This window comes from Aquarana catesbeiana, linkage group LG03 (genome assembly GCF_042186555.1).
Source record: "Aquarana catesbeiana isolate 2022-GZ linkage group LG03, ASM4218655v1, whole genome shotgun sequence".
Taxonomy (NCBI): domain Eukaryota; kingdom Metazoa; phylum Chordata; class Amphibia; order Anura; family Ranidae; genus Aquarana; species Aquarana catesbeiana.
The window spans coordinates 339,009,683-339,025,045 of NC_133326.1; the positions used below are offsets into that span (position 1 = coordinate 339,009,683).

The 15,363-nt window shown below is 42.2% G+C and overlaps 1 protein-coding gene across 1 annotated transcript in view; it reads left to right on the plus strand.

Annotated features, from left to right (window-relative positions):
- FBXO38 (F-box protein 38) overlaps nt 1–15,363 on the plus strand; it is a 125,209-nt gene that overhangs the window by 88,212 nt on the left and 21,634 nt on the right. Inside the window, exons 19-20 of the mRNA XM_073620553.1 lie at nt 4,803–4,948; nt 10,777–10,880. Coding sequence (XP_073476654.1) covers nt 4,803–4,948; nt 10,777–10,880 — 250 coding nt within the window. The remainder of the gene's footprint in view (nt 1–4,802; nt 4,949–10,776; nt 10,881–15,363) is intronic.

A 15,363-nucleotide genomic window follows, 5' to 3' on the forward strand; every position in this document is an offset into this window, starting at 1 on the left:
ACGCGCCGATCACAGCTGTCTTCCAGGTATCGGGGGAAGCATCGGGAGCATTTGCCCGAGTACAAGTACTCGGGCAAATGCTCGGTATCGGTGCCGATACTAGTATCGGTATCGGGACAACCCTACTGCATAGCATCCTTATTTGACCCTCCCCAGCCCCTCTCCATCAGCATTGGGTTCACGTTAGCTGAGTGATGGAGAAACATCGAGGGAGAAGAGAAACATTGAAATACTAGTCAGTACTAGTTTGTATTTGTAAGTGTATTTGCTTTGGCAGAATAAATTGTCTCTAACATTGGGTGTCCTACATGTGTGGATGTTGCTGCATTATGTAAAACTATTAGAATAGTTTTTACATTTTAGAATGGGATGCCTCAAGATTGTCCATAATTTTTAAAGTGGTTGTAAACTCACGAAAAAAAAAACCAAAAAAACCTGCAAGACAAAGTCATAATGCGCTAGTATGCATAGCATACTAGAACATTATGAAATACTCACCTTGGATCGAATCCCCCGCAGTGGTCCCGGCACACTGCTTTGCCCAGCAACATGTCTCCCGGAGTTATTTACGGGTATTGTGGGCTCCGGCGCTGTGATTGGCCCAAGCCGCGATGACGTCATTCCTGCGCATGCGTGCAGGAGCCACCGGTAACGGCACATCAGCTGAAGCAATGGGACTAACGAGCTGTTACTTTAGTGCACATGTGCCGATGACGTCGGCACATGCTGCTACAGGGGATATCTCCTAAACTGTGCAGGTTTAGGAGATATCCACAGTAGCTACAGGTAAGCCTTATTACATACTTTGTCTGTAAGGGTTTTCAACCACTTTAAAGGATGCCTTGACTGGAAAAAGGTTGAGAAACACGGACTTTAAAAGTTCCACTGTCATGAGAAAAAATAGTTTTTTAGTAGATGCATGTGATTAATATACAGTATGTATATTATGTTCATTATATTCCTGTGCTTGAGTTGTAGTAACATATTTTATTTTATTTTATTTTTTTTGTAAACTATAATAGCTTGGTGTCAGTTTTATCCATTTAAAGTAACTAAGCTGTCTGACAAAGTGACGTCTCTTTGTCCTTTTTTGTAAGTTTCATCTTGAGTTCTGTAAATTGTTTTATCTTTATCGTACAGTACAGGACACAGGAATAGATTCATTAACCGTGGGTTATTTACCGTTACCTTCCGGTGAATGGGCACTGGCAAAGCTCCAACCGAGGAGGTTAGTTCCACAACCTAAAGTGACTGCTACTCCATTTTGCCATGGCATGTGCCTTGGCCCTGAACCCTGGTGCACCCTTTACCCTTTCCATGGTTGCAGATTGCCAACTACTTTTTGGGGCTGGAGCGACTACCCTGCCTTTTCCTCCCTGGGTTTTGATCAGGAGACTTAATTTGCTGATTTTGTATTGGAAATGGTTGGCATCCCCCTATTCCCAGAGTTACTCAGTTAATTACCTTTACTCTCTATCTGGGGCCTATAGGGGCTTTGGCACTTGACAGCTCAGCTTTCTTCCTTAGTCCAGCCAGTCATATCCTGATATCCCTACTACCCAAATATTTCCTGTATTGGCGTATTCCATCCTTGGCTTTGGATGCCTCCCTTACATCCTTATTTATGCAGGTTATTGTTTCCTTGCTCTGTAGTCTCTAGAAGAACAATTTCACTTAGTCGTCTAAGGAACCTCCTCCTGGAGTTTTTCTACTCATTCTTATTCTGTGCATCCTCTCCCGAGGATCTCATGAGAGCACCTCCTATGTAACTTTTTGCTGAAGATGACATTTTCCTGTGACCTGCTGGGAATTTTTGAGGACTATGTTGCCAAACCAAGCCCTGTTTTTCTGATTCAAAGGGGTACCCTTTTTGTGTGATGCTTGTAAAAGTAGATCTTTCTACAGCTGTTCCCACCAGCAGTGGTACTTTTTGCCTTTGGTCCTTCCTTCTTCCACTTGTGGACATGGTAGCCTGGAAGCTGATTCTCTGCTTGTTTCCCTGAAGGTTCCTTTTGTTTGGGAACTCCTATTCTTTCTCTGTCGTGTCTTGTTAGACAACATGGCATTTTATTTGCTCCCCTTGGGGCTTAAAGTAGATCTATGGGCAAAACTTTTTTTTTTTCATTTTGGATAGAGTAAGGGAGGGTTATAACCCCTGTCAGTTTTTTTTTTTTTTTTTTTTTTTTTTCCTCCATCTGTGTCCCGTTGTGGAGATTTAGCATCACTTCTTGTCCCATAGCTAAACAGGAAGTGAGAGGAAATCCCTGCAAATGAAGAATTCCTTGGGGACCCCCATATCACCAGAACGAATGTCCCTAATGGAAGATTTCCTTGCTGTTACTTTTCTGAAGACAACCCAAAATTTGGGATTTTCTTTTACTTTCAATGATAATGGTAAACAGGACAAACAGGGTGAATCTCCCTAACAGGGGCACAGACAACAAAAAATACTGACAGGTGTTCTAATCTATCTCCACTCTATCCAAAACTAAATAAAACGTTTTTTAGTTATACTTTAAGGGTCAGGCATGACCTCTATGGCTATGTGCCTGGTCTCCCCCTTTTTCTCTTAAAGTGGATCGTCACTGCAACTGAGCACCACAAACCAATAACACTATTTAATTCATTTTTATTATTCAAAGCAAACTCCTCCGTTCACCCATCTCTCCATGCTTTTTGTTGGGAAATCACTTTGAAAAACCACCCCTATAGCATTTCTGGCCATGGCCATCTTGAGTAAGGGCAAATGATTCATGTAGCATTAGTCTTACCTCAAGCATGCATGCAGGAGAGTGTGCTTAGCTGAGAAACCCAACCCCCCCCCCCCCCCCTCCTGAAGACTCCTGGCATGTATGACATAATTTGCCTAGGCAAGAAACCAGAATAACTGAAGAAATGTAAAAAAAAAAGTTTAAAACAAGTAAATAATTATATACTTTCCTATCTCTATTCACTAATACTAGCAGCATGCGGATTAAAAATCAATGTTGATTGGGAGAGTGAAGTTCCACTTTAAATTTCTTGCAGGAAGTTCCCATTGGGTTTTCTCCCAACTCTTTCACTCAGCTGGGTGGTTTTGTCCCTTTTTTATGGGGTTTCTGTTCTATGTCCTTCAGTCCTTCCTTGCCTGATTGAGTGTCTATACTCCTTTGATCAGAGCCACTGCCTGAATTTCTGTTTTTGTTTCTCCCAAACCTATGTTTGCTAGGTGGCTATTGTGTCTCCACTGTCGCTTGCTCCAGCAGCGAGGTCCTTCTACTGTTAACCCTTGTTTTTTTCTTGGGGGGGGGGGGGGCTGTTGCCGTGGTTTAGCTGTATTGTTGCCCACTCCTCTAGTTATTTCTTGGAGATGTCCCATGGTTTATGAATCGATAACGGTGTCCTGTACTGTACTCCACGATACAGAATTTAAAAGTCAAAATTCATCCTTTTCTAATAAAATGGAGTAGGATACATAGCTTAAAGCCTAAGTTACTTAAAACTAAACAAGAACTAGCACAAAAGGCTTAACTTACATTTATTAGAACAGTCCCTTGTCTGGATTCTTCTGTTTTTTAGTAGAAATCTTGCTGTGTCCTACTTCTCCCACCCGCATTCATTTTGCCACCTCTACCATCTTCTGGTGTGGCTGAGCTAACTACAACTAGTGGACTTCCAGAAGCTCTCATCGAGAGAGCACAACTATGCCTGCCCTTTCCTACCCAATCTACCATTCATAGAAGATGTACCTTGGCTACTATGAATGGCATATGATCTTTGAATGGGGGGGCAGGTGGATGATAGCTCTGTTTCCTTTATTCACAGATCCTGTGTCATTCACAGAAGCTGTATTAAAGGGTGGGCATAGTCCAACTCCCTTGATGAGAGCTTCTGATAGCCCACTAGTAGTAATAACCCCTGCAACCCCCACAACGTAATTAATGGAGGCAGAATGTTTGTAGGATGCAGCAAGATTACTACTGAAATTAGAAGAATCCGGATGAGGGACACATTATACCGACGGTAAGTTATGTCCCTTGTGCCAATTCTTCTGTTTTTAGTTTTGGCTACACTTAGGCTTTCTCACTAGACAGAGGCAGCAGCGGGGAGTCATTAGCTCCTGCTGCTGTCAGTTACCACATTGGTGTCCATAACACATCATGTTTAGCAGCTCCGTCTCTTCCAACCCCCCCCCAATCTTGACACTAATCTTCTGCCCCTACAGCAGTTGAAGCCAGCGGGTGGGGGAGGAGGGGAAGCCAAACAATGGTGCTGTAGGGAGGGTGCACCGGGGATCAGTCAGGAGGGGGGTCCACTGCAGGTGGGGTTGTAGGGCAGAAGAGCAGCAAATTGGGACAGGTTACATTTTAGGTGATTATCTCTGATCAGCAGCTTGTTGGCCACTAATCAGTTATTGGTCTGTTCAGCAGATTTTGCTGAACAGTTTTGCTATAAGCTCATGGTCAATGAAGTGACCTATATGACTGTACGGCGTATGGACCTGGCCAGCTGAAAGCATGCGGTAGGTGCGTACGCTATACTGATCTGGCAGCAAACGGTTAAATGGATATACTCTACTAATGGACCAGTAATATGCATGGCTGTGGTTCGGGAAGTGCATATAGGGGTCAAATCATAAAACTTTGATGAAGCCATTAATTGGGGTATGGGATAAACCTAGGCTATAGCCTGTACATGGACATTTGATAGACCTGGGATAAAGCTCATACCATTTTTTTCTTCTCCAATACTCCTCATGTAAACTGTATAATTTTTTTTTTTTTTTTTTTAATCAGTTCTCAATTATTTTTCTTTCCAATCAGGTAGATACATTGACCTTGGAGAGACAGATATTTAGTGGACCATATCCTTACCACATCTGTATCATACATGAATTTAGCAATCCACCTAATGTAAGAAATAAAGTCCGTGTGCGGAGCTGGATGGACACCATAGCGAACATCAATCAGTGAGTATTTGCATAATGTCTGCTATTTTGATGCCTTCGATGTGTAGAGACAGCAGTACCAGTTCCAACCAAGGAAGAGGATTTAAGCTGGTTAAAAAATGAGATCTAAAATGTGTGTGTCACTGGCGCAAAACCTATTCTATCAATCAATATAAAAGTGATATCTATAGCTGCTGCATCCAAAAAATTCTCAAAAGAAAAAAATTAAAAGTGCTATGTGTGTGGATGCGCTGCTCTCATTTATACTCTCTTTCCTATCTATATATATATCCTATCTGTTAGACATAATATTATTCACCATCCACCTATTTAAATATATCACATTAAACAACAATCATATGCAAATTGTGTAAATCATATATAAGTCCGGTGGCATGTATCACATGATAATAAAGTTCCTTCATATATGCTTGCAAATCTTCCGTTAGTTTGCCGTGATCGGCGTGCTCTTGTGTTTAATCAATTTAAAGTGACTTAGTGCTTCACCACCACCTGTGAGATTGGCCACTCACCAGATATTTCTTTAAAACTGCACCTTTGGTTCATTCATAGGGATAACCACTCCACTCAAAGGGAACTTCTCCAATAGCTATACTAGGGCCTTAGTGTTCCTCATAAAAATGGATGAAAACGATCATCGCACAATAACGTTTAAAACCTTTATTTCATAAAACACAAAAAAACTATGCACTCACATTTCCAAGTGCCATTATGCCGGCACAGAGCTTTTCCAGCAGTTAGGGACAGGGTGGGCGCTGCAGCCCGGTTCGCCTGGTGTATGCTATGCTGTCTCCGTGTGCCGCTTGCGTTCCCCCCTTGTGTTCGTTCGCGTCCTCACCAATCACGCTCGTTCCCGGTCACGTGGGTGCAATAATCTCCCAGCAGCCTCTACGCGTTTCGCATTCCAATGTGCGTCATCAGGAAGCTGCCGTTTGATTGGTTCTCGTCCTATTTATGTTGAGCCCGGGCGGAAATGACTCTGCCGCCATCTTAGATGTGGGTATTCCCTTAGTTCTATTCTATTGGGACTTCCTCCCTCTTGGCGCCATTTTAACTATGGGCGATTAGCCCATTTCGTAGTTATCCAGTGTACACGCCGTTTCCCCCACTCTACCATTATTCGTTCTTGTTCCGATTTGCCCATTAATATGCTAAAATTTTAAACCAACCCATCTGTATCTGCTGTAGAGGCTTTCACATATTATTAAGTTAATGGCCCTTGTTGGCCCTTAGATGCTTTGGCATTATGAACATCTTATACATTTTTATTCCATGGCTGATTGCCGCACAATATGTAATATGGAACAGCAAATCCTTACTACTTCCAAAAAATATTTTTAAAATACTAAATATGAAAATATACAATATGAATTAAACTAAACTGGAAAATTAATATGATACCACATGTAGAAACAAATGAGTATAAAACCAGAGTGGTGAAATTACAGGAGTTTTTAACCAAATTGGATAATGAAGTAAAGAACAAAAAGGTTAAGAAATACCAAAGGGACAAAAAAGATTACTTAGAAGGGAAAGTGTATAGGTGGCAAGAGGAGGAAACACCTATTAACTCTGCAAACACATCCCTGAATGAGGAGGTGGACACCAGAGATGTGGGTGCAGACAGAAGGGCCCAAGGTACACCAGGCACCCCAATCGCCAATTTAATAAGAAGAGAAACTAGGATGCCAACACACACCCCAACCACGAATCAGAAAAAGACAAACAAAAAACCTGAACAAGAGAATCGAATTATGAATGGACCTACCTACCCACCACCTTTGGGCCAATATTCCAGACCTTGGAGAGGAGGATATAGGGGTAGAGGGAGAGGATATTATAATTACAATGCAAACTACAATCCCAACTATGGTCCACCTATGTGGCAGGGGGAATGGCGGGACTGGAGAGAACCCTACAAACCACCCATGCCGGTATTTCAAACCAGCAGGGGGAGTTGGAACAGGAACCCCCAGGAACCTGGAGAAAACATAAACCAAAGAGAAAAAGAGGCTGTAGAGGGGGAGGCAAAAAGGAAAAGAGAAAATTAGGTGAGGGCATTTTTAATCTAACAGATGTAACTTTCACTCAGGAAGAATTATTAGTATTAGATAGTGGTATTAAATATGCACCTAAGGCAATTTTTAATCAGTTTGAAGCATTCATTGATTTGCAAAAGTTTATTAGGAAATTAAGTCTAAAGAAACATTTTTTGGAAAAAGGAGAACCCCAATACCAACAAACCGACACGGTATATAAGCATAGCAAGTTGAGGAACAGATCCACGTTCAACCCCAGGTCCACCACTAACCAACATATAGAGGTGTTCAAAAGGTTAGTGGAAAAGGAGATAAGAAATATCAAACCAATAAAACGCAACAGGGACAGAGTATGGCAGGGATTAAGGAAACTAGAAACTAGGAAAAACATAGTAATACGCCCAGCCGATAAGGGGGGAGGTGTAGTGATCCTAACAAAAGAGGACTACTATAAGGAGTTGGAAAGATTAGTCAAGGACTTAAGCACATACCAACCCCTCAAAAAGAACCCAAACAGAGAGTTAAAAAAGAAACTAAAAGAATACCTGGACAAGGGCATAGCAGATAAAATCCTGAGTAAGAAGGAAGGAAGATACCTATTGACAGAGGCCCCAAGAATACCAGTGATATACCAAGTCCCTAAGATCCATAAAAGTAAAACCAAGCCACCAGGAAGGCCGATAATCAGTGGCATTGAGTCGGTACACTCTAGGTTGGGGGAGTACTTAGATGTATTCCTCCAACCTATAGCAGGAGAGGGAAAGTCATTTCTCAAAGACAGCAAAGATGTTATCAACAATCTAAAAAATTTAAAGGTAGACAACTCCACACTACTGGTAACACTAGATGTGGAGTCGTTGTATACCAATATTAAACAAACCGATGCCCTGGCAGCAGTAGCATGGGGAATGAAAAATTTATCGGATCTAAAATTAAAACAAAGGAGGTTTATTTTGGAGGGACTAAGAATGGCCATGGGGAATAATTTTTTCTGGCACAATCATAAATACTACAGACAAATCAAAGGGGTGGGTATGGGAAACAAGTATGCACCGAGTGTGGCCAACATCTTCCTGAGTAAATGGGAGGAAGAAGAAATTTATGGAAGATGCTGGCCACATTTGCTGCTATACAAACGGTATATCGATGATATCCTGATAATATGGAAGGGAAGCCAAGAACAGTTGGAACAGTTTATCCAACATATTGGCGGTAACCAGTATGATATAAAATTCACTGCCACAGTACATCAACAAACAATCAACTTTTTGGACCTAGAAATATATAAAAATAAAAATAGGCTCGGGACTAGAACACACTTCAAAGAAACAGACCGGAACGGATATATACCAGTGGGGAGTTGTCACCACCCCCAGTGGAAGATATCCATTCCAAAGAGCCAGTTTATCAGGATCAGACGGAATTGTGACCAAATGGAGGACTATTTCCGACAGACGGACATCCTGATAGACAGGTTCATAGAAAAGGGCTATAAAAGAAATATACTGGAGGATACACGCAAAAAAGTAGCCAATATGGACAGAGAAGTAATTCTCAGCAATACAACAAAGAAGAAAAACCAGGATAATAACATACCATTTATCACGGGTTTTAATACACAATATAAAGAATTAGAAAATATTATAAGGAAGAACTGGTCCATCATTAGTAGTGACCCACAACTAAGCAAGATACTACCCCGAAAACCAACATTCGTATACAGAAAAGCAAGAAGGATTAGGGACAAAATAGTAAAAAATGTGCCAGATCCCCCCACAAGTTTGTCAACTTTTTTCAACCAGAAGGGATTCTTCAGGTGTGGAAAATGTAAAGCCTGTAGGTCCACTAATAAGAAAGACAGGAAAGTAACGGGTTTCATGTCGAACACTAACAAGCAGACATATAAAATAGATAAGTTGATAACATGTAGCAGTACACATGTCACCTACGTACTGGAGTGCAATTGTGGACTACAGTACGTGGGCAGAACAACCAGAGCCTTGTCAGTAAGAATAGGCGAACATGTCAGAAATATCAAAAAAGGATTTAAACACCATAGTGTATCAAAACACTTTAGGGACATACATGGTAGAAATCCCCAACATTTAAAGTTTTACGGAATAGATAGAATAGAAAGAAATTGGAGGAATACCAACATGAGAAGGGAGGTTTCAAAGAATGAAACCCATTGGATATTTAAAATGGACACGATGAGGCCACAGGGGTTGAACGTGGAACTCGACATCAACTGTTTTTTGGAAGACTATTAATATTGAAATTAATTTTCCATCCTTGGTATTTTCAGTTTTATTATTAATATATTTTATAATATTTTTTTATTATTATTTTTATTTTTATTTTTATTTTTATTTTTTATTTTTTATTTTTATTTCTATTTTTATTTTAATTTTATTTTTATTTTTATTTTTAATTTTCCAGTTTAGTTTAATTCATATTGTATATTTTCATATTTAGTATTTTAAAAATATTTTTTGGAAGTAGTAAGGATTTGCTGTTCCATATTACATATTGTGCGGCAATCAGCCATGGAATAAAAATGTATAAGATGTTCATAATGCCAAAGCATCTAAGGGCCAACAAGGGCCATTAACTTAATAATATGTGAAAGCCTCTACAGCAGATACAGATGGGTTGGTTTAAAATTTTAGCATATTAATGGGCAAATCGGAACAAGAACGAATAATGGTAGAGTGGGGGAAACGGCGTGTACACTGGATAACTACGAAATGGGCTAATCGCCCATAGTTAAAATGGCGCCAAGAGGGAGGAAGTCCCAATAGAATAGAACTAAGGGAATACCCACATCTAAGATGGCGGCAGAGTCATTTCCGCCCGGGCTCAACATAAATAGGACGAGAACCAATCAAACGGCAGCTTCCTGATGACGCACATTGGAATGCGAAACGCGTAGAGGCTGCTGGGAGATTATTGCACCCACGTGACCGGGAACGAGCGTGATTGGTGAGGACGCGAACGAACACAAGGGGGGAACGCAAGCGGCACACGGAGACAGCATAGCATACACCAGGCGAACCGGGCTGCAGCGCCCACCCTGTCCCTAACTGCTGGAAAAGCTCTGTGCCGGCATAATGGCACTTGGAAATGTGAGTGCATAGTTTTTTTGTGTTTTATGAAATAAAGGTTTTAAACGTTATTGTGCGATGATCGTTTTCATCCATTTTTATGAGGAACACTAAGGCCCTAGTATAGCTATTGGAGAAGTTCCCTTTGAGTGGAGTGGTTATCCCTATGAATGAACCAAAGGTGCAGTTTTAAAGAAATATCTGGTGAGTGGCCAATCTCACAGGTGGTGGTGAAGCACTAAGTCACTTTAAATTGATTAAACACAAGAGCACGCCGATCACGGCAAACTAACGGAAGATTTGCAAGCATATATGAAGGAACTTTATTATCATGTGATACATGCCACCGGACTTATATATGATTTACACAATTTGCATATGATTGTTGTTTAATGTGATATATTTAAATAGGTGGATGGTGAATAATATTATGTCTAACAGATAGGATATATATAGATAGGAAAGAGAGTATAAATGAGAGCAGCGCATCCACACACATAGCACTTTTAAAAAATGAGATCTGCAGTAACTATTTTTAGTTAAAAAAAAAAAAAAATTCTTTCCGATTTTTAAACCTTTTTTAGTTTTTCTGTCAAAGCATCAGACAATACAGTTTACATTTTCTGCCTTTTCTCATCTTCTCTGCTTTGATTTGTAATCTCTCTCCTTGATCTCCTTTCCACAGAGAGCTTATTAAATACGAATTCTTTCCTGAGGCCACTCGGACAGAAGATGAAGTTAAAAAATATACAAAGTATCCTTGGGGCCGGGACATATACACACTAGAAGGTATTTATCTGCCTCCCCCAACCAGTGAGGAGTGTGTAAGAATTAAAGAATAACTAAAGGGAAAACATATTTTTTTTTTTTTTTTTTTGTTTTGGATAGCTGGAAAAGGATTAACGCACCTGTCCGGTTTTATTGCTGTCTCTACCCATGTTGAGGAGATTCTCCCTCTCTATTAGTCCTTTTTACTGTTATCAAAGTGAAAAAAAATCACAAATTTTTAATTGACACAGAACAGGGGGAAATCTTCCAATGTGGGCACTGGGGTGTCACCAGAACTAGAATTCCCTCACTTTGGAGGAATTTCCTCACACTTCCTGTTTCCACTATGGGACAGGAAGTGAAGGGAAATCCCCCCCCCCCCCAATTGGACGCAGATGACATAAAAAGGGGGGGGTTATATCCCTTCCTTACTCGCTGAACAGAAAAAAAAAAATTGGACTTTAGTTCTGCTTCGAAGAGACCAATCCCTTGTTGTTGTTGTTTCTTTTTTACACGTTTGCTTCCGGTTTCAAGGTTAAATACCCCTTACCAGATTTCTGAATGCCTTATTCCCCACTGACAAAATTTACTTGTTTTGTCAGCAGCCCCAGCTGCGACAATTGTCTGTCCAAGGATGTAGCACTATGATCTCACACATGCAAGAAAGAATGTGTGTTCACGGTGCCTATTGTAGTGTAATCCAGTCATGTAACCACACAGTGTTGCGGAATGAAAATCTTATCAAAGCCCATGTTGAGTAGATAGTGGAGAATTGACCCAAATATACAGTGGAATAAAAAAGGAAGTTGTGTTCTTTACTGAAACTTGTTGCTACTGCACGCAGCTTATGTCAACAGGTTGCGTGAGACTGCTCAGAGACAGGGCTAGGACACGCAAGTGGACATGGAATTGGGAAAAGGCGTGAGCAAGGGGAGCTTGAGCTGTCTTACACTTTGGGAAGTGGCAATTTCAAGTTGCGTGAAAAGTGCATGTTGAAGAGGGTATAAACAATATTTTGGCAAAATAAAGGCATAGTTATTTAAAAGTGTGTTTTTTTTTTTTTTTTTTTTTTTTTTTTTACCCATTTATACTTGCCTAGGTGGATGCAGCATCGGCCCCCCACTGCCTCTACACTGGGAACCGAGCAATTGTACACCGCCGATGGCTCAGTTCTCACAGATCCGAGCTCTCCTCTCTGCTCTTCCAAACTCGGAGCGCTGAGCTGTGGCGGGGCCGGGAGCGGTCGTCTCAGTCACTCAGCGGCTCGCTGAGAGGCTGAGATGGGCATCAGTCCAGGCACCTGGCGGATCCAGACTTTGTCGTGATGACATGGTGCCTGGACTGATTCCAGTGAAGTCAGCAGAGAGCGGACTTCAGCCCACTCTCTGCTGAAAACGGGTCACAGGAGTGCAAAACGATTGCACTCCTGTGACCTATAAGAGAAGCCCAGCCAAACGAGCTCAGGCTGGACTTCTCCTTTTTTATGTAGATTTTGGGACTTCTTAAAGTGTTACTAAACTCATAACAGTAAAATCAGTCTGTGTATGCAGTAAAGCATGCTTGTTATACTCACTTTGGAACCTAAAGGGTTAATCCCTGCATTATGTTTGATCCTGTCGTCTCAGATCCTTTCCTTTTTCTAGAGTCCCCAACCCATCTCCTGATAGAACAGAGGCTTGGAGGCAAGCCACACATGCTCAGTTTGTGTATTGCTAGAGAGGTTCTTGTTTTTTTTTTTTTTTTTCTATTTTTTCTTTGGCCCTGTGCTGATCACATGCAGTCTCCAATCGGCACTATCCAAGCAGAGGATCAGGGGTCTTGCATCCTCATAGGACAGGGGAGAATGACAACTCCACCTACAAGCTTTAACCAAACAATGATAGTCACAAGACTACTCTAACTGCTGATGAGGAAAGGTATTTGGTAGTTTATATTCACTAAAACTATTGCATTTCCTTGTTCGGTGTACTGTGGGAGACCAGATATAGTGAATGCAGGGTCCTTGGTTTAGTAACACTTTAATGTACTTAGCTGCTCATGTAATAGGTGGTGACTTGGCCTGTTAATAGCCATAGGTGTGTGTGTGTGTGTGTGTGTGTGTGTGTGTGTGTGTGCGCGCGCGCCTTCATGTATGTGAAGGTACCTCAGTTTTTATTCCTGTGGTCAGTTTACTTATTTTATTGCATACAGGTACCCTTTAATGTAAGTAATCCGATCAATGTATGTTAATGTTTTATAGCCTTGTTTCTGTGAAAATTTTGTAATGATACAGTTGTGCTCATAAGTTTACATACCCTGACAGAATTTGATTTCTTGGCCATTTTTAAGAGAATATAAATTAAAAACACAAACATTTCTTTCACTCATGGTTTGTGTTTGGGTGAAGCCATTTATTGTCAATTAACTGTGTTTACTCTTTCTCAAGTCATCTTCCAGGACGGCACACCTGAGAGATGAGAGGCTCCTCCCCACAGGAAACACAATCAATCAACAGCTGTTTTAAGTCCACACCCTTCCCCCTGATCCTCAGTTTTTGATTGTGTTTCTCCCTACACGGTGAAACTGTTTGTTTTTTTCCAAATGACCGAAGCCTGGGGCTGGTGGTCTCCCCCCGGGAGCCGGACCAAATGCCTGGGAAGCCTCTGGGTCTGGCGGGATATATTTATCCTTCCCGGGGGTTCCACTAGCCTTTCCTCAGGGGGGGGGCAGCAGAAAATGGGAAAGCCCCCCTGAGAGCTGAAGGCCCCTGGGTACAGTGGTGTCCCCAGAACTTCAGGGGCCTTTATCCTGTCTCCCCCCCTTACCTGTCCGGACGTCCGTTCAGACGGGGGTGCTGGCCGTCGGTTCTTTCCAGGGGGATCGTATCCCCTGACTCCTGGGTCCCTGGTAGCTTGCGTGGGCTGCTGGGGAGGGCACCGTCTGAACGACCCGCGTTCTTACCCAGAAGGGAAGGCTGAGAGTCAGCAGGAGCAGGCGCCCACATCCTCCTTTCGAGGAGGCACCAGTTTACTATGGTGAATGTCTGCCTAAACCACCTCAGATGGGAATGAGGAACGTACGGCATTGCCCCCCCCCCCCCATGTGTATATACTGACTGGACAGAGCAGGACACAGCCTAACCTTGCAGCTCCCTAAAGGGACAGCAGTTGTGGGGGGGGGGGGCACTTTGGCGGCTATCCTCCTTGCGTGTGGACCATAAGGATGGAAAAGCAAGCCCGGTGGCTGTAGTAAAGGGGAAGACGACAACGGTGAGTCAAAAATCCCTAATCCCAGCCAGATGGTTTCTGGGCATTTGAGATAATCTGCCCTGGGGTCTGGATTCAAATAGCCCAGAAGCTTTTGCTAAAGACACCAGCCACAGCTCCCTCCTACATCAGAGATGCTGTATGGTGGACAAGTGGTGCAGAGGAGCGAGTGTGCCTAAACCACCTCAGATGGGAAAGAGGTAGGTAAGGCATTTTTTCCCCTTCCACCTGTATTTACTAAGTGGTGCAGTGCAGGACCTGGAGTCTCCATAACAAAATAGCCCAGAAGCTACTGCTAAAAACCACCAGCCACAGCTTCCTCTTATAGCAGAGACACTGTGGTTATCACAACAGTAGGTTGCCAGCCTCTCCCTACATACCCGGTTGTGGTACATTAGTAGGGGTGAATACAGCAAAGAGGGTGACCTGGTAGAACAAAGAGTTCCTTACTGGCCAGGTATACCACTGAACAAGTTATTAATGGTGCAATGGTTGAAGGATTCAGGAGTAAGCTCCCTTGCTCAGCAGGTGCACTAGGTTATCTGGCCCTATTAGCCCAGCTGCTAGGAATCTGCTTAAAGTTGCTCCAAGATGCTTAAAAGCTGACCTAACTTTCAACAATGTGGCAGGGACCAAGCTTCTGTGTGGCACAGTAGGGGTTCCCTTGTGACAGATCCTCCTTTTGGGGGTTGCTTGCTATGGGTAACTTTTCATAAGCTCCAACCTCCCACTCCACTCTTACATTGTGGTTATATTTTAATGCAGGGTAAGAAAAACCTTTTTGTTGGTTTGGGCTACAGTCCACTCAGTGACAGATCTAAAAGCGATTTACCATAAATCGTTTTTCCTATATCCTTTCATTAAGGATTTTCTGTGCAAACATATGCAAGAGCTAGATGGCTATATGATTGCTTCTTTAAGGGCTGCAGGTGGCTATTTACCTCCAGGCTAAATTGGTAACCACCCTTTTTTGAGGTCTTATATTGGTCTCTAGGGCTGGGCTCATTGAGACTTTAGTTACTGATCAGCCCCACCCGTGTATGAGCTGGCTAGCGTTTGCTCAATCTACGGAGGTAAGGGAGGACAACAGCTACTATAGTAAGGTGTCCAACCATTTTAGGATTGGTTCCTTCACTGGTGGTGAAGGATTAGTATCTACAGCCCAGGCTATGCCTATGAAATAATTTGCCCCTGTTTGCTTATTTCATAAAGGGATACACCATGACTCCTTCTTGGCTGCTCACCAGTAGACCTCAGTA